The sequence below is a fragment of the Eublepharis macularius genome, chromosome 9 (genome assembly GCF_028583425.1).
Source record: "Eublepharis macularius isolate TG4126 chromosome 9, MPM_Emac_v1.0, whole genome shotgun sequence".
Lineage (NCBI taxonomy): Eukaryota > Metazoa > Chordata > Lepidosauria > Squamata > Eublepharidae > Eublepharis > Eublepharis macularius.
Window position 1 is genome coordinate 74,638,319 of NC_072798.1, and position 21,866 is coordinate 74,660,184.

General features: G+C 41.5%; 1 protein-coding gene across 2 annotated transcripts in view; it reads right to left on the reverse strand.

Moving 5' to 3' along the window:
- IMMP2L (inner mitochondrial membrane peptidase subunit 2) overlaps nt 1-21,866 on the reverse strand; it is a 665,729-nt gene that overhangs the window by 620,566 nt on the left and 23,297 nt on the right. For both annotated transcript variants that reach the window (XM_054989415.1, XM_054989414.1), the window contains exon 3: nt 13,960-14,063. In XM_054989415.1, coding sequence (XP_054845390.1) covers nt 13,960-14,063 — 104 coding nt within the window. The remainder of the gene's footprint in view (nt 1-13,959; nt 14,064-21,866) is intronic.

The following is a 21,866-nucleotide window of genomic DNA, read 5'->3' on the forward strand; positions in this document are numbered from 1 at the left end:
GCATATGCATCCAAAGTATTTAAAACCTAAATGATGCAACTGAAAGAAAAATAGTATTCTGAATCAATGTTTTATATTTTTAAACGTGTATTTTGTATACAACAGATCTGTTTATGTAGCAAAAGAACACACTACTATGTAAGAATTAACATTAATGCTGTTATCTGCCCTGAGCCTGCTTGTGTGGAGGGCGGAATATAAATATGATAAAATAAAATAAATAACATAAATAACATAAAAATAATGGGAAATCAACACTGTGTTTATGATGTGTGACAATGGTAAATGTGGATTTTTTTTATGGCCACATATGCATACGCAGCAAAAATAATAAAAGTCCTAACCACGTGTACGTTGGCCTTGGTGTCTCGGTTTCTAAGGATAATAGTTTATTACCAGAACACTGCGAGGTGCACTCAAGGTTAAATTGTTTAAATACCAAGGAAGGACAAAAAACTCAGGGTAGTACAGTTTTATATAACTTATCAGTAGTATACATTAAATATTCCAACAAATATTATCTTTCACTTACAGGAAAACCTGTAAATGGTGTCTGACCAATTTTCCAATGAACAGCTGTTAATATTACCCCATTATAGTATAGTATGACTACATTGTATGTATTGCTGATGAAACCCATCAAGTTTTTAAAAACCTTGCAAAGACATCAAGCAACTCAGTAAAGATTTGTTTTCTAGATTATCATAGTACCATGGTTGTTGTGGGTTTTCCGGGCTGTATTGCTGTGGTCTTGGCATTGTAGTTCCTGACGTTTCGCCAGCAGCTGTGGCTGGCATCTTCAGAGGTGTAGCACCAAAAGGCAGAGATCTCTCAGTGTCACAATGTGGAAAAGATGTTGGCAGGTCATTTGTATCTACTCAGGAGGGGTGGGGTTGAGCTGAGTCATCCTGTAAGAGTTTCCCAGGGTGTGGAATGCTAATGGCAGGAGGCTTCACTGTATCCTGAGGAGGTTCTTTTGCATATGGATTGGTGCTTGATGTGCTAATCTTCTCTGCAGGGCTATTGTCGGGTGTAGAGTGTTTTGTTAGCCTGGTGTTTTTCAGAACTGGAAACCATGCTCTGTTCATTCTTAAGGTTTCTTCTTTCCTGTTGAAGTTTTGCTTATGCTTGTGAATTTCAATGGCTTCCCTGTGCAGTCTGACAAAGTAGTTGGAAGTGTTGTCCAGTATTTTGGTGTCCTGGAATAAGATACTGTGCCCTGTTTGAGTTAGGCTATGTTCAGCCACTGCTGATTTTTCAGGTTGTCCAAGTCTGCAGTGTCTTTCATGGTAAACATGGGGAAACTCTTACAGGATGACTCAGCTCAACCCCACCCCTCCTGAGTAGATACAAATGACCTGCCAACATCTTTTCCACACTGGTCGAATCCACATTACTCATTCTAAGTCGCATGTTCCCCGCATTCCCCACGCAATCCCGAATGCCGGTCACATTACCTCATTAAGCAGACGCATTTCATTCGCATTTCTCCCAAATATGTGGTTACAGGTTTTCAACGGGAGTTTCACGGTGGCCGTGAATGGGCCAATGCGCAATTTACGTGTTTTTTAAAAAAACCACCACCCCCTTCCTGTCTCTCTGGCCGTTCTGAGAGTTCCTATTGGCTGATTCAACTTGCAAGTGCTCCGTAGTCTGCAAAAGACTGTTTTTGACTTCATAGCATTGGATTTATTGATTATGCTGTTTCTGAATCAAATCTGGTAGTTTGAAAAATCATTTTGGGGTGAATCCAAACTCAGAACTGACTCGCAAAACTTCCTTTTTAACCGTTTTTTATTTTTTTTATTTTATATTACTGTAATATCGAAATTACGAAATATCGAAATAATGACACTCCAAGGAAGTGAAACTTCAGTAAAATTCAGGCACTGAACTGTCCTGCATAGGAAATGCCCATGAAAGCTTCCCACATGCTTCCAAATTTCCAAAAAAGAAACGGGAGAGAGCCATCAGTGCTGTCAGTGGGGGAAAGAGAGGCATCGTTATCTTCAATGATGTTTCTTTATAAGGCAAGATCGGAATAACGGAAAAGTGCCCTAAAAATTTTTTTTAAAAAATGGGCGGGAAAAAAAGGCCCCGCCCAAAAAAGCGGTTTTCGAGCGGCCGTGTGACCGGAGGGACGCGCGAGAAAGACGGATTGGAAGCAGGAATGTGAACGAAGAGGAAAAAATCGCGGATTGGAGGCAAACGGAAGATATCCGATAAACATGCGGGTAATGGGTGAATGTGGATTCGACCACTGTGACACTGAGAGATCTCTGTCTTTTGGTGCTACACCTCTGAAGATGCCAGCCACAGCTGCTGGAGAAACGTCAGGAACTACAATGCCAAGACCACGGCAATACAGCCCGGAAAACCCACAACAACCATCATTCTCCGGCCATGAAAGCCTTCGACAATATATCATAGTACCACTTGATATCTGCCTTTTTGTTCATTAAATTTTCATCCCTTCATCCCAACCTACAGTCCGAACACAAAATGAAACAGACCTAGGATGTGAACTGTCTCAACAGACTTCCTTCAATTCCTCTCACTCAATATTTCTCAATAGACTTCCTTCAAATCTTTACGTAGTTGGTTCAGAATGTAGCAAAAGCAAATTAATGAGATCAGATATTTCTTCCACTACACCAGCTACCTGCTTGTTTGCAGGCTGGACATTATGTCTAAAGCCTTAAATGGGCTATTTAGGTCGCTAAAGAACTGCCAACTCTGATATGCGCCTGGCCATACACAAGTCATTTGTTGCACCCTTCTCGTGGTGTCTCGACCTTCTAAACTGAGGGGACCAGCCATCAGAGAGAAGGCTTACAGGAGTGTCTCTGAAGTGTTCTTCCCTCAGCAATTTACCTGATCACCAGTCTTCCTAGTTTCACATGGCAGGCAAAGTCATTTTTCATTTGTCCAACTGTCTGTGTTGTACTTTGATCTGAGAACCTTGTGCCTGACACACTGACTGCTATCACCACAGCTACTGAGTGGGAGAGGGAAACACTGAGAAGAAACAAGAAGCAAAGTACTATGAGGTGCTAAATGAGGAAGCCCCAAGATGTTATAGATCTTTTTTCAGGGACTTCTTAAAAATATATAGACAGATAATTAATCATTTTTTAAAAATCAGCAACAGTTACATAATCTAAAACATTAAACTCATTAGTTTTAGTTTACTCTGAATACTTTCGCCTGATTTGTATTTATATGCACATGTTTTTATTGGCCCCAACCTAAGCAAGTCCAACAAGCCACTGTGCTTGAGCAAAATAACTCCAAGAAGAATAAACATGAGAATAAAATTAGTTATAAACCCCCCTCAGACTGTTTATTCAGTCAGACAAACCTTTTTTTGGTAAGACAAAGAAACTGAGAAGTACCAATTAACTGCATTAGTGCAGAAGAGAACTACAGAATGTTCTAGCTTGGATTTTGATATACAACTCATCCATGATCTGCTTTAGATATACCCAGAACTAATGCCACTGAGGAATTACAGTTACCCAGTCTTCCATCTGTGCCTCCAGACATCTGGTTCCTATCAGCCTATCTGGCTCAATCATGTTGGTCTTCAAGAATATTGTCCATTTTGGACTAAAACTTAAGAGTTGTCAGCTTCAGGTTGGGAAATACCTGGAGATTTTGGGGGTGGAGCTTGAGGAGGGTATGATTTAGGGAGGGGTGGGAGCTCAGTTGGTTATAATACCATAGAGTCCCCCCTCCAAAGCAGCCATTTTCTGCAGGGGAACTGCTCTGTCATCTGGAGATCTGCTATAACTCTGGGAGATCTCCATGCTCCACTAGGTGGTTAGCAACCCTACTAAATATTTGGAACTCACTTTTATACTTCACTTTTTATTGCTGTTTGGGGTTTATATTTTATTACAGGGCTTGCCAAATCACAGGAACCAGGTCATCATGGTGTCTTGAAATTTCATTGTGGCACCTGCTATTTTTGTGGAGATCTAAAACTGCCATACACAACCCTGCAGGCTGAAAGAGGAGTGGATCCTAAATTTTTGAGCTGACTTCTACAGACATTTTTTCCAACTCCTGTTTTATTTTACATACACATAGACACACACAGTCACCCGGAAGGACAGGTGGATCAATGGTTGTTGTGGGTTTTCCGGGCTGTATTGCTGTGGTCTTGGCATTGTAGTTCCTGACGTTTCGCCAGCAGCTGTGGCTGGCATCTTCAGAGGTGTAGCACCAAAAGACAGAGATCTCTCAGTGTCACAATGTGGAAAAGATGTTGGCAGGTCATTTGTATCTACTCAGGAGGGGTGGGGTTGAGCTGAGTCATCCTGTAAGAGTTTCCCAGGGTGTGGAATGCTAATGGCAGGAGGCTTCACTGTATCCTGAGGAGGTTCTTTTGCATATGGATTGGTGCTTGATGTGCTAATCTTCTCTGCAGGGCTATTTTCGGGTGTAGAGTGTTTTGTTAGCCTGGTGTTTTTCAGAACTGGAAACCATGCTCTGTTCATTCTTAAGGTTTCTTCTTTCCTGTTGAAGTTTTGCTTATGCTTGTGAATTTCAATGGCTTCCCTGTGCAGTCTGACAAAGTAGTTGGAAGTGTTGTCCAGTATTTTGGTGACCTGGAATAAGATACTGTGCCCTGTTTGAGTTAGGCTATGTTCAGCCACTGCTGATTTTTCAGGTTGTCCAAGTCTGCAGTGTCTTTCATGTTCTTTTATTCTTGTCTGGATGCTACGCTTTGTGGTCCCGATGTACACTTGTCCACAGCTGCAGGGTATACGGTATACTCCTGCAGAGGTGAGGGGGTCTCTACTGTCTTTTGCTGATTGTAGCATCTGTTGTATTTTTCGGGTGGGTCTGAATACTGCTTGAAGGTTATGCTTTTTCATAAGCTTTCCCATCTGATCAGTAATTCCTTTGATATATGGCAAAAACACTTTTCCTGTAGGAGACTGTTTTTCCTTGGTTGTTTCCGGGCTGGGTACAGCCCGGAAAACCCACAACAACCATCGTTCTCCGGCCGTGAAAGCCTTCGACAATACATCGACAGGTGGATCGCTCATCCTGTTGGTAGATATATAAATACAAACATAAATAAAACAGAGAAATTGGAGAGGTAGGGAAATCACTGATTTCTAAGTTATGGCATAAGGCAAGAAAAAACTCAAACGCATACTATAGTGTATTTCACAACATTAGTAAAACTGTTCAATACCTTCAAAAAATGAAAAGGCACTGCCCACATTTCATATATGAAACATGGGTTTACAAAAGTTACAACAGCTGTGTGTGCAAGCTATTAATTTTTCAAGATTAATAATAATTCAAACTTTATACTTCTACACACGGACCTTATTTAAATATTTCTTAATCTTAATTATGACATGTAATAATGAATTGTTATTAGTAAAAATCTCTGTCCTTGATTATGTCTTGCTGCAGCTCAGTTTAAAGACTAATGAAGATATATGTTGAAATGCCTTGCTTTCTCACTGTAAATTGTTCTGACTGTATTCCTTAACTTAACTCAGCTTGTAAGAAGCTTTGCCTTTGAATAGATGGGCGGCTAAAGTACGCATAGCTCTTCCGGACATGCAGTTTACCTGCCTAAGCATACAAACTCAGAAGAAAGTCCCACCGAGGTCAATGGGGTCTCGTGCTCAGTGAACTTTAGAATTTCCAAGTGCACATTGTTAAAGCCTTATCTACCCAAAAAATATATTTTAAGTAGATTTTCTAACTCATGTAACATTTTATGGGTTTCTTCCAGCAACAAATTACCAACACTTGAAAACTATCTCGACTGGTTCACCAGCTAAAAAAGCCAGATTGAGAGGAGCGTGATCTTTGCTTGCTGGCAATATATTTTCTCTCTCTCAACAGCAAAGCATAATGGCATCCCGTATACCCAGGAGGTCTGTTTCCATTGTTTGTGACTGCTTAAGAACCCCTTTACGCTCAACGTGATCTATTTTTAACTTGCCTTGGGATGTGACCTTACAGCTGAGATGCCGTAGAAACATATTTAAAATGCAAGATCATGTGCTCAGTCCTCTTTAGTACTAGGGATACTGACAACTAAAGACTTTCTTCCCAAAAAAACCAAAAACACTAGCATTAACACATTTCCTTCAATTTCAAAATGTTCATTTGCTAAACATTAAAAGCAAATTTTTAACTAAAAAATTGTTCCAATCCTACATTTTTAAAACTTTTTAAAATGTATTTTTGTATATTTGTAATGAATTGCTGTCTTCTCAGAATCTTTTAGCTTGGCAAACTAAAAAATCAACTAATTTAAAACCAATCCTTTACTCACCCTAAAGGTGCTTGTCCTTCCGTAACCTTTTTTTAAAAAAATGTGTTCATTGGGTCACTCGGGTGGTGTACTGACTAGAGTTTAGGACTGAAGAGACCCAGCTTCAAATTCTCACAGAGCCATGATGGGCCAGTCAGTCACTGTCAGCCTACCACATCTCATAAAAGGAAATAAAGTCAGTCTTTATCGCTTCAGTGAATAAGCCATAGCGACTACACAACAATCCCAAGGAAAGACATTTGTGTGTTGGAAGTGAAGGACTCTGTGCTGTCTCTTAGCCCCAGACATCAGAGGGGGATTCGAAAGAGTATGCATGATAGATAGGTTGGGAAGTGTGTGTTCTTTCTTCCTACTGCACTGTTGGTGTGCTGTCCCTTTAATGTGTTGCTTGCTGTTCTCTGGGATCTTCCTTCCTTCCGGCTTAACCGCCCCCTTCCATTTTCCAACAGGAAAGCGAGACATGTTTCCTACATCTCTCTCCATCCTAGTATAGCTGGCTTAGATTAAATGCTATCTCTACTCTATCCTATCCTGAACAGAGTTCCTTTAAATAAAGGAATTATATTTCTCTACCAAAAAACAAAAGCAGACTCCTTGTGAGCTTTATTTCCTCGGCAGCACACACATGCTGCTTTCGTTGTGCCAAATGGGCTCTGTTCAACATTATGGACACCACTGTGAACTCCTTGGAGGAAGTGGGGAAGGATGTTGTAAAACTATCATCTGCAGAGACATATTGCATTTCGGATATATTTTCATCCCAAACAGAATTCCCCAAGTATTTAAGGGTAAAAATGTCCCATTAATTATTGTTTGTTTGGTGGTGGTTTTCATGAAGGGTTACGTCTCACCAGAACACTTAAGAACAATTTCATGGTTCACAGTTTTCTTAATAAATTCATGGAACAGAAAAATATCTCAATAGTGTATTTTAGTTATCCAGGAGGTTAAAAAATACCCCATGGGTTAAAAAAAAAGTACTTCAAAGACGAAAAAGCAGATTTATTTTCCATCTAAGTGCTTTAAAAAAAACCCAGAAAGTAAACTGTAAGTGGCTGTACTTTGGAGATATTGTTACTACAATACAGGCAACAATGTCCTAAGAGGAAAGGGTTCTACAGCCACTTTCCCCTGAACTCTAAACAAAAAGTGAAACTGGAGTTGCCAATTCTTCCTAATTAACAGCAACAGGCCAGGGCCCCAGACGTTTCTTCTATGGTGCATATAACCATGACAGTGTGCTTACTGGAGAACCATGGCTTACTGGAGAACCATGGCTTACTGGAGAACCCATGGTTGATATAGTGATTCAAGTGTCAGTAAAGACTTCTGTCTTCGTGACAGCTTTTAATATGATGAAGTTATGCATGTCCCAAAGAGACTACTTCAATATATACATATCCAGTCATTAAGAACCACATAGGAAGACATTTTTACTTGGCACTGGGAATAACCAGTGAAGATGATGCAAACTCAAGAATGTGAAAAATGGATCTTGTCTTCAATGGGTTGGATCAAAAGGTACTGTTTTGCTTACAGAACCAGTCCGCTTCTCACAAGTGAATCTTTCACTGAGTGGAAGGTTATCTTTGAATCCAAGCAGTGCTTGATACTTAGACATTGGGGTAGATCCTACCCCTATCTTACCACTCCACTGAGCAAAGTCTGGGGACTAGAAGAAAGCTACTTGGATGATGGTTGGATCCACCCCAGTAACAACATTTCATATTAACATAGCAACAGCTGTGTTTTTCTACTTTAAATTGGTTATTTATGCAGGAGGCTTCCTGCCTTTTAGAATTCCTGAACAGACATATCTTTTTTAGCAAGGAAGATAGTGACTGCAGAGGAAAAACTGGCACACTTGAGAAACAAAACAGAGTGGGTAGCTGGATGTACTTAGCTGATGTTAAAATTATTCTCTTTAAAGCTAGAAATCTTTTAGAAGAATTTTTTTTTGGCTTCTAAGCTTTCCTGCTAATGAGGTTTTTTTTAGGGAGGGGAACTATCACAGATCAGAACAGCACTACTTTTGAAAGGTGCTTCTAATGGTTTTGGGATTCTACAAGTAACATCCTATCCAAATTACCTTTTTTAAACCATAATCACAAATCTTGAAGGAATACTTGTTGTTACTACTAAACAGCAAACATAAAGACCTGGTGAACTGACTTTACTACTAATCCAGAATCAAGCATAATCTATGCATGGTTTAATTGTTACCTTCTTCCTGGCCATGGTACTGCCACCAACTCCAGATTTCAACAATCTAGTGCAACTTCTACAGTATGCAAAGAAAGCAATTACAAGAAAAAACTACCTTATGGCTCAAATGCAAGGCAATGGAATATATATTAACGTTATAACCGAAGTAAAAGAGGACCAGGCAGATTCTGGAATAGCATTATCAATTTCTGTTAATCGAGATGTTATACATCGTGTTCCAAAGGATACTTTTTATTCTGAAAAGCTTTATGTTCTTTTTAAAACTAATACTCAATGAAGTACTTAATAGGAAAAAATCAGCTAGAAGCAGGAAGTAATCAGCACTGGAAAATCAGAGACTCAGTTTCTCTGTAATTTGCGTTGAGAATATGCATCAACAAAATTTATTATTTTTAGAGTTCAGAAGCTATCTTATGGCCCAATCCATTAAAACCTCTCTATTACCCATGTGTAAATTAATGGCCTCCATTCAATACAGTATCTGTAGTCTTAATTCAAAACTCTGACTCTGTGAAAGTTCAAGTTCCAGCCACATTATTGGTATTCCAAATCAAAACTGTAGATTTCATCATTATATTGGATAAATAGTGCAACAACAGAGTAACTGGTGTTTATTGTAACTGTACTGGCCTGCCACATGTTCATTGCTTTCAGGAATAGGCCAGAGCAGGAGCTTTGCAAATCAGGTCTGTTCAAGGACAGAAAAATAAAAGTTATATATGCAACTCATTTAAGTTGTTTGTAAAAATTTTAAAACTTTTATATTTAAATGAGTATTTAAACATCGTTAAAAAGTAGCTCCTCAACACTTTTAAAGAATGTCAGGATTCAGGGAGCTGGATCCTACAGTTTTATGAGTTTTGCTGGCAGAATAACAAGGAAAAACGTTTTTGTCAGATTCCATCTTGTTACTGCAGACTTCTGAGCCGTGCCATATTTTTATTTATGGGGATCCCCTGAACTCTGAAGTGGAAGGTTTTCAGGGGCACAGGGAAGGGCTAGGAAAAGGAAATTGTGGAGATCTTCTCATGTGTGCCATTTAATTCTGTAAAACCAGAGAATCTAACCTAGCCCAACTTAACAAAATGGTTACTGTATCGAAGAAAGAAGGTTTTTATCTGCCAACCACAACAACTAAATGGTGTATTCCAATATTAGCTACATGGATAACTAGCACCTAACAATGAGAAAATGAGTGCTATAGGTGACCTTAGCCAAGTTCCTTTAGCTCAGTTTTAGTTCATCTCCTGGAACAGAACTACTGTTCTACTTCACAGATATACTGCAAACTTTTCTAAGAATATACATGAAGCCCATTGTGTATGCAGAAAAATCAACAAACAATGCTAACTATTATTCCATTAAAATTGCTCTTTTCATATACAAGCTTTATAGGCATATCCTCATACAACTTCCAAAAGCTAAGTCTGAATGTCAGAACTGGGCATGCAGATTATTTTATTACTTGCTCTCTGCATGTAGAATAAGCCACACAAGGGGATGCAACCAGCGCAGTGTTTCCGCAGGCAAAAGGACTTCCGCTGGCAGAAGGCAAGTTTTGCAAGCACGATTCCCTCAGCAGTCTAAAATGCCCTGAGATTTCCTTGTGCCAGCAGAAACCAGATGACACAGCTTGTGAGAGATGATTCTGATGGCAGCAGGAGCTTCTTCATTTTGCTCCATCAGACACCTTCTCTCTATTCCTACTCCCTATAAGGACCAGGGACAGCTCTGGAAGCGGAGCAAGCAGAAATAGTGCCAAACTTGGCAACTGCTTACACACTGCTGCCTAATAATTTTCAATAGCTTGCAAAGGAAGCGTCTTGGCAGTTCCACCAAACAAAGCTGCAATACTTTCACTTATGTCCATGAAAGCAGACTCTAAAAGGCACCAGTAGACGTGAAGTTAACATTCACCAGAAAAACCAAGGGAGAGCCTGATCTAATTGTTTCTGGACCATAAACTTTTCCCTTCTAGACTTTCAGAAAAAACAGGGTTGCTAAGCTAGCCCATTAGTCTGGGAGAGGTAGGGACTGATATCAATAGTTTTAAAAGCAAGCAATCCTAGACATAAGAATTATATAAAATGTATACTTATGTTCGAACACCGATATTAACTTAATAATCGAAGGAAAATCTATTCTTCTTCAACACATGGGCAGAAGCTTCAACACATGGGCAGTTGTGATCCATAACAAAATTAAGGACCCCGCCAAAGTAGATGTATACAGACCAATAGCATTGTTAAATTGTGATTATGAAATATTTATTTTCTTATCAGATAATGGAAGTCAGGTAATTAAAATTATAGCTAGAAAAAGAACAATGCATAAACCTATAGCATTATATTTTACAATACCAAAAATCTATCCTACACTTCCAGCTGTTCAATAAGACAGAAGTGCTACTAGTAAACTGAAAGTCTGAGCCAGGATTTAAGGTGTCATTCATTCTGGATCTGGCTGCACTTAAAAGGAACAGGTCCAAAGTTTGGGGGTACTCTTGGACTCAGGCCTACTCCTAAATTAGCAGGTGGCAGCTTTGGCCGGGGGGGGCCTTTTACCAGCCTTGACAGGTTGCCCGGTTACAGCCTTTTCTGGGCAGTGCATGCAGTACATGCCCTGGTTACATCTAAATTAGATGGGAAAGTGGGAATAGAAGTTCAAGGATTGGGTGAGATTTACCAAGAGCAGCCTGGACAGCTAGCATCTCATGAAAGGAGAGACAGGGGACTCAGACATAGTCGGAGGATGCGTAGGGGAGATTCCAGAACACACATTGACCACATGGCAGGACAGTCAGATATACTGTAAAACAAGCCCTGAGGCAGGACTGAGAGTCTCTGCCCTAAATCTATGGCTTGATGACTCTCTCTGGAGGTGGGACAATAGGACTGGGAAAGCTTGACTGTGCCTTCTTGAGAGGAACTAAAGACGTAAAAAGATGATTAATGACTTCTGATGGCTGGATGGGTGAGGCGTATCAGTCGCTGAGTGACTTAGATGGGGACATGGGATCAGGAAAGATCGGCAGGGTGGATGACGAAATTAACTCGAGCTTCTGGAGACATCATGGAATTCAAAGCAATGAAATACAGGAAATGTTCTATGTTTCACATCAGACATACTTAGCTTCAGTGCAGTGTTGAAACTTTGTGGTATTTCAATTTTTTAAAATGCAGAATTTTTAACATTAATACTTCTAGATAATAATTCAGTAACAAGCCATTATTTATGGATGCTCTGGCAGCAAAGCTCATTTCCCACAAAATCATCATAATTGTATTCTACGTTTAGTTTCCTTTGTATATTTATAATTGCCAGGAGGGGACATTTGTTTTTATCTATATGAAGTTTTATCTGTCTGTGTTTGTTATGAGTCCTGATTGTGCTCATAGATCTGGAGATGTTTAATGTTAAATCAACGAAATTTAAAGAAAAATGAATCATTCAAAATTCTAATTTTGAACATATTTCCCAAAAGAACCTCCTCAGGATACAGTGAAGCCTCCCGCCATTAGCATTCCACACCCTGGGAAACTCTCACAGGATGACTCAGCTCAACCCCACCCCTCCTGAGTAGATACAAATGACCTACATCTTTTCCACACTGTGACACTGAGAGATCTCTGTCTTTTGGTGCTACACCTCTGAAGATGCCAGCCACAGCTGCTGGCGAAACGTCAGGAACTACAATGCCAAGACCACGGCAATACAGCCCGGAAAACCCACAACAACCATATTTCCCAAACTTTTACAGTAAGAGTTTCGCCCTATGTTTGACATAGGTTACAGGTAATCAGCTTCAGCTAGCCTATCACCAGCAGCACCAAAACTACTCTTAGTAACCAGCTGTTCAGAAAATCCAACAGAAATCCACTTTCAGTTACTTATTTGCGATCTAGCAGTAGGGCTTGCTGGCCTCCAGGTAGGGCCTGGGGATCTGATGGAATCACAACTGATCTCCAGACAACAGAGATTATTTCCTCTGGAGAAAATGGCTGCTTTGGGAGGTAGATTCTCAGCATTATTTCCCACTAGGGTCCCTCCCCCCCCAAACCCCACCCTCCAGGCTCCACCCCCAAATCTCAAGGATTTTCCCAACTTGGAGAGGGCAACCCTACCTGGCGGTAAATTTTAAACAGATAAATACAGCCAACCACTAAAAACTAGATTTTGTACGGTAAACATGTCAGGTTTTGTTGCAGTAGGTAAAAGGTTAGGAACCAATTAAGAAGAAAGAAGATAGTTGTTGTGTTTGTGTTTTTTGCTGGGTAGTGCTTACACCTGATCCTCCTTGTTTGCCTGCGTCTCCACAATATAATCATTTTTCTCACCACAAGGGCATTACAGAGGGGTCACTTACAAGCAAGTTCACTGCATCTAATTTTTGGAGTAGAATTTTTGAGGCTTGTCTGACATGTAGCATTGTAGCAGCCATGCATGTAATGAACTCATTGGAATGGACTTCACGAAGTCCAACAATGAAAAATGATTACCCAAAAGTCACTATGAGCAACCCTTCTCCCCATGCCCCACACACTATTTGTAACAATAACAACTACAAAGACTCAGCAGTATTTGCAGAGTTTCAAAGTTGTATATGTGAGAATACACCGATTCTAATGTGAACTATTTCCCACAAGGAGAATCAAAGCCAGCTCTTGTAGCTGACTATGTAATGTGTACTTTAATTATAAAGCTAAAAAAACCTAACTTTGTCATCAGAGCATGTACTATCAATTTGCTTAATGTCATTGTGTCTGTTATGCACATTTCCACATTCCATTTTCTACATTCCATTAAGAGGAAACAGTTTGTATCATTTAGACGCTAGAAAAGGATTGAGCAGAGAAACAGTGCCACCTTATGGCTGATCAGTCCACAATATAATCAAAACACTTTTTTTCTCCAGACACATCCCTTTAGGAATGACCAGCGTTTGTCTATCCTTCCCATTTCCAATTACACAACAGTTGAACCATATCAGAACAGATCAAATATTGTGTTCCATTATGCAAGGAAATCTACTTAAATGCCTAAAGCATAATTCCATCCCATTTAACAAACAAGCTATATTTTATGTCATTTCCATTATTACTACAGACTTAATTAATATTCATAGAATTATCATTGCTACCACAATACTGCATGTTGCTTTAATTATTTATTCATAGCCATATACTATCACATAAACAGGCATGCTTTTTTAATACATGCTAATAAAACTTTTGAATATACGAGGATCTTGCAGTTAATCATAACAACTTTGCTTTTTTTTAAATTCGAGCAATAAATCAAGCATCATATTTACAACTGTACACAAACTACACAATGCCATTACAAATGAAACTTTCTATGCTGTGTTTATGCAAGAAAAAAGGAACAAAACATTTTGAAATTCATTTGAAGTTACTTACACCAATGAAACTATGTCTCCCCGTTGTACTTCATAATTTCTAATACTCCAGTGGTTTAAAAGTACGATATCAGATACCTGTTTTCCTCCAGGATTCAAAGAAGGCTGAGCGGGAGAGAAGATAAAGAATCTAAATCAACTTGCAGTGAGTGACAACAAAATGCATGTGTATGACATACTAAAATTATTAGGGATCTGTAGCTCCTCCCTTACTGCGATTTATGGTCCCCCACTCTTAAAGAACAGTTCAGAAATAGGACAGAAGAGCTACCAATTGGGAAATTGATTCAAATACATGTGTACGCCATTATCTTTATTGAATTTCCTAACCTGCATAACTGCACCACTGACAGCAAGCTTGTCTTTAAATTCAAGATGTTAAAAAGACAGTTTTGTTATTTGTTGAGGAAAGTTGATGAGAATAGCTTGTATGCTGCACATACATTCATCTGGTCCATGTACACTCGCGCTTAAGGATCACAGGAAATTGTACTGTTTAAAGAAAACAGTGTTTTCCAACTTTTTTTGCCCATGGAGGAACCCCTAAATTAATTTTTTTAATTCCAAAGAATCCCAACGTATGAAAATGTTTACAGGCCAGAAAAGGTTGAGGGCAAGGAGAGCAATTCAATTACTGCTATTGTCAAGAGCTAAAAAAGAGAGAGAGAAACTTGGCACACCACTCCCCACATACCGGAGAAAGTTCCAAGCATCAAACTCCCAGAACACATCTGTGAACAAGACAAGCAGGAGGCAAAGGGACTTTGTAACATTTGAATGGGTTCTGAGGCACCCAAACCTGGAAATCGGTAACAAAGAAGTGCCATGTTTATTTCAGCTCTCCACAAAGTAGTTCTTCATACTAACTGCTGATTTATTTTATTTAAAAAGTAATGCAAATTCAATAATGGATAAAAGAAGGCACCCATATCACACAGGAGATTGCACGAGGTTTGTAAGAACCATGACACCTGAGGGTCAAACCACACTTGAATTACACTCAAATACATTTAAATTACAAAATACACTTGAATTACTTGGGTAATTCGAGTGTTTTTTGTCTTGTGTGGTAAGACCCTCAGTTGCATCCACAATTCTTCCACAGCCATCTGTACTAGCAGGGATTGGTAGAAATGCCAGTCAGTTTAGAAGCTCTGGATTAGTACAACACCCTACCAAAATCCATGCCCAAATTCACAACTTAAAAATCTACATGCAGGATTCATGGGGCGGGGGGAATGGTTGGAGAACATGGGTAAAACCTGTTTTAAAACCTGACAGTTCGTGTTGTGAAAACTCAGCAACAAGAAAAAAATTCCATCTGAATTAATAGCAGAGAATGAGGAAATTGATCCAAGTATTATGCAGAATGCTTTTGTACAGCAAGTAAGGGATACGGGCAAAAATGAACCACCAGATTAACCCAACTTTCCAATGTTCAGTAGATTACTAACTGATTTATTAAGACATCATCCAAAGAGTATGGCTCTGAAGTAAATATACAAAGACTGTTAAGAATGATTAAGTGCTACGATGTTATCATAATATGCAGTGCTAATATAATAAGCAGTGATATCAACAGTGATGTTATCAAAATAAAAGTCAGTATGAGAAAGTTATAGGCTACAACAGTGTTTTCATTTTGCTGTTCACTTGCAGCACAACCTTTCTCCTTAGGAGTGTGCACTAAAAAACTGTTTGGTATTATTCGGATGGGGGTATCCAGAATACTGTATACATTCAGTATTCCTGATATTGGGTCCAAAAATACTGGTATAGTATTCCCTACGGCGGAAACTCTTTGGGGAGCTGGGGGGGGCTTTATTGTGCAAATTCCGCCACAAGCACAGGGAACTTAGTCCTTCCTGTCCAATACAGATTCCCCCAAGTTTCAAGAAAATCGAACCAAGAGATCCAATTCTATGGGCCCCTGAACAAGATGCTCCCAGCCACCCTCCACTGTTTCCTGTGGCAGAAAAAGAAAACTTAACCAAACACACAATGGCAATCCCTGGCCAAAAGCAAGTCCCAATGCAAGCTGAATAACATAGACCAACAGAACCAAGACCAAACCAGAAACTCCAAGAACAAATGTCAAACCAAAGTGTCAGAGTGTCAGTTTGCTAGTCAGTTCTCAAGCCATAGCAACGCCATGTTCTCATGTTATAATCTGTAGCTGTTTAGTTCTCTCCCTCCAGGCCCAGGTGCTGTCCAGGCCGCATATATCCATGGGAACGAAGAATTCTTATCAACCCCTTCCGGCCCAACTTGACGTTCTCGCCTTCCCAGGCCTTCTAGACAGGACTAAGGGGGGAGGCTGGGAATGGGTGTTTGAAGTGCTGTTACTTTCATTTTGTGTGTCATTCTCAACAAAGCTTTCATTCAGCCAAGGCTTTTCTAGTCCTTGGAATATGGCTACTTGTATCCTGAGCATTGTCTTTCAATAAATCTTTTGGAATTAAGAAACTTTGTGCTTCTTGCAGAAGAGGGGAGACGAACTCTAGATAACTGGGATTCCATTGACATTTTGTTGAGAATCTCTTTTTACTCCCCCGACCCCTCAACTGGGAGAGATGGATACTGGATTACATCCGACAGACACGTCTGATCCAGGCACAGAGGGTGAGGGACCGACCAGGCATGAGCGAGCAGGGAAGGTGCTAGGCTTTGGACCAGCGTGAGAAGAGGATTTACCCCACAAACGTCCGGGCCTACGCCTCGGCAGGGGGGCCTGTGGCCCCGGGATATTGGCGTGGGACGAGGTATTCTCCCGCGGATGTTGCCTACACCCTGGCGGCGGGATTCAAGACCCCTGGACGCTCGCAAACGACTCGCCAGCAGCAGGTTCTCCTGCTCCGTGCTCAGTTCTTTCCTGGGCCCCGTGCCAGAGGACTCGAGGGGGCTGGAAGGCAAAGATGACCGGGACCGGGGAATCCTCCAAGTCGACACCCAGCCCCGGGACTATTGGGATGAGGAGAGCCTCCCAGATTGGGAGGCGCTGCGCGCAGAGCTAGGCAGCTGCGACAGTGTGGATGCTAAACCAGCTGGGGCTGCGCAAAATGAGCCAGCAATACCTAGCAGAGAAGGGAGTCGGAATGGTGTGAACCAGCGAGCCCAAGTAATACAGTATGGAATACGTGCAGGGACTGGGGTCGCTAGTGCGACTGAGATGTCGGACCAAGTCCTTTCGGGGGCAACTGCTGCATCTGGTCCCCAAGCCCAAGTTCAAGGAGCCCAAGCCACAGAGGAGGCGGTGGAGAGAGCTGACCGCCAATAGAGAGCTTGAGAGGAGAGTTTGCTCCAGCTGCCCGGAGAGGAAGAGACAGAGCCCGACCTCAACGTAGAGGAGGAGAACTGCTGCCAAGCCTTGGAAGCGCAAATGGAGACGATGCGAGCAGATTTAGCGCAAGCCACCTATTTGATTGTGTTGCTGGTCCAGGGAAAAGAAGGTGCGGGGCGCACCGGGGCCCAGGCCCCATCGGGACTACATCAGTTGCTTGAGTTGGCAGCAGCCAGGGGCAGCGCAAGACCGGCCGCCCCACCCGTGCAAGGCCCACCACTCCCATTGCCACCGCCACTGGGAACAGCTGACCCCGCCGGGTCGGGAGGAGTCGCACCTGCAAAAAATGGTGAGCAAGGGGGGGTAGCGCCCCAAGAACCAGCACCAGGAGTCCCTCCAGCGGGGGAGCCCCCAGCACCTATCGTCGGAGGAATGGCCCCTGTGGGTCCAGGGCCTGCTATCCCTGCGGCAGCCGTGCCTCAACCGCAGGGGCCGGCGCAACCGCCGAAGCCGAGGCCGCGACCGGGACCAGGGGGATTTGGGCCACCAGGGAGATTCCCAGTTCCACCTCCACCTCAGTCGCGCCCGGTTGCTCCAGGAGTGCTACCACTCCTAGGCTGCTGAGATCTGCGCCGGTTCAGCCGCGTCCCCAAGGCATACCTCCTGCACCACGACGGCCACCTGTTTTGCTTACACTCAGGCCATCCTCCAGGCAGGCAGCAGCAGTAATACAAAGCACAGATTCAAAAGGCAGTGGTAAATTCAAAAGGTATACTCCCAGAGCAGCCAGAAGCTAAGGGAACCCACAGCACATCCTCCAAAACTCTCAATCAAAATGGAGTCTGCTCTAAGTAGGGCTGCTTTTATGTGCTTGCAAGAATTTGAAAAAGGCTCTCCTATCAAAGAAGTCCTGTAATTGGCCAGCCAACTAGAGCTCCTCCCGTTGGTCACTCACTCATTCACCCACCCTTCCTCCTGCCTCATTCCTCCCTTTTCAGCCTGCTGCGGGTGGGAAAAAGCCCAGGAAAGTATAGAAAGGAGAAGCCAGCCAGCTTTAAAATGGCCAGTGCAGTGATTCCTGGATAAACCCAAATAATGTTGGTATATTTGGGAAACCAGTATTCTGTATACCCAAATACATCCAGAATTATCCAGGTATGCTGAATATCAGTTCACACCATTCAGTTTATTCAAATTTAACAGCCAGTAGGCTATCAATACAAAAAAATTCAAGAATTAAAAATAACAGTAAAATAAAAGTTTGCCACATCTACAATGCAGCTTCTGCAAAGGCTACTCATAATTAATCTTAATCTTACAGAGTCAGGAATGACCAAGTACTTCAGTAGCCATTTTTTAAAGAAATCTTTCTCTGGCTATTGCATGCTTTTGACAGAAAAAAGCATGAGACAATGAGTCAACTACAGTCAAAAGGCAGCCACAGAAGTGCTGATTGGAAGGTGCCTTGAGGAAACAGCTGTTCATCTGGGCTGTTGGAAATGTGTTGAAATGTCCTATCATGAATGACCGCCTCGGTTTTGGAATTGCCAGCACATTGATATAATGAGGCGGATCAAACTTAGTAGAATAGTTAATTCCAGGGCTTTTTTTCTGGGAAAAGAGGTGGTGGAACTCAGTGGGTTGCCCTCAGAGAAAATGGTCACATGGCCGGTGGCCCCGCCCCCTGATCTCCAGACAGAGGAGAGTTTAGGTTGCCCTCCGTGCTGATTGGTGCAGAGGGCAATCTAAACTCCCTTCTGTCTAGAGATCAGGGGGCGGGGCCACCGGCCATGTGACCATTTTCAAGAGGTTCCGGAACTCCGTTACACCGTGTTCCAGCTGAGAAAAAGCCCTGATTAATTCCCACATGGAGTGGGGAACATTTTGAAGCAGCATCCTTTTGAAGGGAGTCCTGGTCCTGTTTAAGCAGTGTCTCTATAAGTAATGCTTATCTTCTTTCAGTCAAAATTCTTGAATTCCATGACTCTAGTCGGTTTATTTCCATATCCACAGTTCTTTCCACTTTGACCATGCTCATGGGTTGCTGATCTAATCTGAAAAATGGAAGGTCTTCAGGTCGCTGACCTGTTGTAATTCGTATGCACTAATTTTCTTTGAGAACACCATAATTTTGGATGTATCTTAATTTATCTCTGAAATAAGCAATGAATGCTTTTATAGTGCGCTTTAGACCTATCTGAGTTCTGGAGAGCATGTCAAGGTAGTCAGCATATAGCAAGGCGGGCCCTGGGCGACAGGTATGCCAAATATACCTGAATAATAATACTAAGGTATTATTTGGGCATATTTTCTATTCTGGAATACTAAATTGGTCACCCCTATTTATCTCACATTTCTCTGCATGTGAATATTGACTATGTTATTGAATAGCAACAAAAAAGGACACCAACCAAGCAAAGGACTTTCTTAACACCATTTTTAATTATTCCACATATCTGAAATAAGTGATTTTAAAATTTTAGATAACTAGTTAAAATTTCCAGCCTAGTAGGCATATGCTTTAATGGTTGCAAGAAATGCAATTTATAGGGTTTCAAGTAAAGAATGTCATTAAAAAATCCACAAGGGAGATACATTTTTGGAATTAATCTATTGTGGCACCATAATCACAATAAGTAATACACTAGTCATAAGCCTATGTGGCCCTTTTCATTTTTGTATGATGATATTTTCAACAGTTTAAATATTCTGCATTTTTGTTGCTCATGCAATAGGGGCAATCCCACCCCTCCACTGGTCCCCACATCCTAGCTGCTTGATTTCCCATCGCCCATGCCTAACACACACCCATGTTCTCACTCTTCCAATCAAGTATGTCCTTCTCCTTCCTCAACCCAACCAATCACTGCATTTCCTGTACAGCCAGCCTTCCAGTTGTCTGTTTTCCTCCGGACTCCCCTAGCCAATCTCTACCTTTGTTTATGTTTAACAGCTTCTTTTCCCTCTGCAGGTACTGCACATCCATAGGTTATTTTAGAAGGATTTCAAATCCATTATTTTTAATGTTCTCATATTCTTCTGGGAACATGGGTATGCATTAAAAGATTTAAAAGCCAGAGCTTTTGAAGGAGCTTTAAAAGATTTAAAAGCCACATCTTCAGAATTAAGAAAGTCAACAAGCATCTTGGAGAGATAAATACATGATAGCATGAAGGTTAATTAAGAATTAACTACATTTCAATAAAGATATATACATTTTATGCAACATTTGGGACTCAGTCAGAATATAGTTTTAACAATCTCTAGAAACATCTAGAAGCACATCAACATGAGCACCTGTCAATTAGAAGGAAAAATTGTTATTGTTCTTCCTGACTGTTCTCATTTCTAGGACATAACTACAGAAGCTGGTTTTCTGTCAACTGTGAACTGTTTAAGTCTTGACTCTGACAGCATCCAAGAATGGACTGGTATATTTTCTGATTGATACAATACATTTCATTACTAAAATTCAAGCTTTGCATGAATTTCTGTCCAGCTGTTTAACTTAAGCAGACTGATATAGAATCTATGTGCAAAACACATACAAATTATGCTGTATATTCTGATAAAGAAAATCATCAATAATTGATGGCAATATTATCAGTCTTACTCAGTAAATTATGATGCTTCACCTTTATTCCATATCTAAACGCTATTAGATTTTATCTTCATACAGATATTTTTATAAATCAAGGAGCAATTTATATTGCTTTTACATAGTTGCTCAATATCAGAGTTAAACAGAGGGCTGAATCAGATTTGTTATGGCCTTTGAAAAACATAATTTAAAAAGGAATATATTGAAGTGAAAAATCACTCAAATTGCCAGGAATAGAAGGCATGTATCTGAATGCTTGTCAAGACAGAATAGCACACATAGTAATTTATCATATCTTCCCCCACTACTCAATAAGTATCACATTTTAAAATGGAAAATGTGAGTTTTCTTTTGAGTAAGCCACTGACAGTGATTGTATTATATATACTGTATAACCGTAAGAAAAGCTATTAAACTCAATGCATCTATCTCTTCACCTTTGGAATATTTATTTTAGTAAAAGTACACACACACACACACACACACACACACAGCTTAACTACGAAAAGGGGCGGCACCAGGGTTTCTGGGGCCCAAGGCTGGGGGCAGCATCAGGTCCATTGCTGCCCCTACGCGTGCGGACAGAGTGCACATGCGCGCCCCGGACTGCGTGATGACATCACTGAGTATGACATCATCACACAGCAAGCCAGCTCCATTGGTGCGGTGGGCAGCTAGGACAGCACACGGATGCTGCCCATGCTCCCAGTCAGGCGTGGTGGGTGGCTGGGAAGGTGCACATGTATCCTCCCAGCCCTCCTGCTCTGTTGTTCCACATGCCACCCCAGATGCCTGCTGCACCTGGCCCACAGCTGCTGCGCCCACCGGGGGGGGGGGGTGTTGGCGGTGGCAGCGGCAGCAGCACGGGGTGGGAGGGCTGGCAGACTGCAGCTGCTGCAGGCTAGGCTCAGCAGGCAGCCGGGGGGGCGCGCGGGTGGCTTCCCATCCCTCCCAGCCAGCACTGCTGCTGTCAGGTTCTGACTGTGTTCAAACCAAAGAAACTCCATTTTGATCCTGTCTGTATATT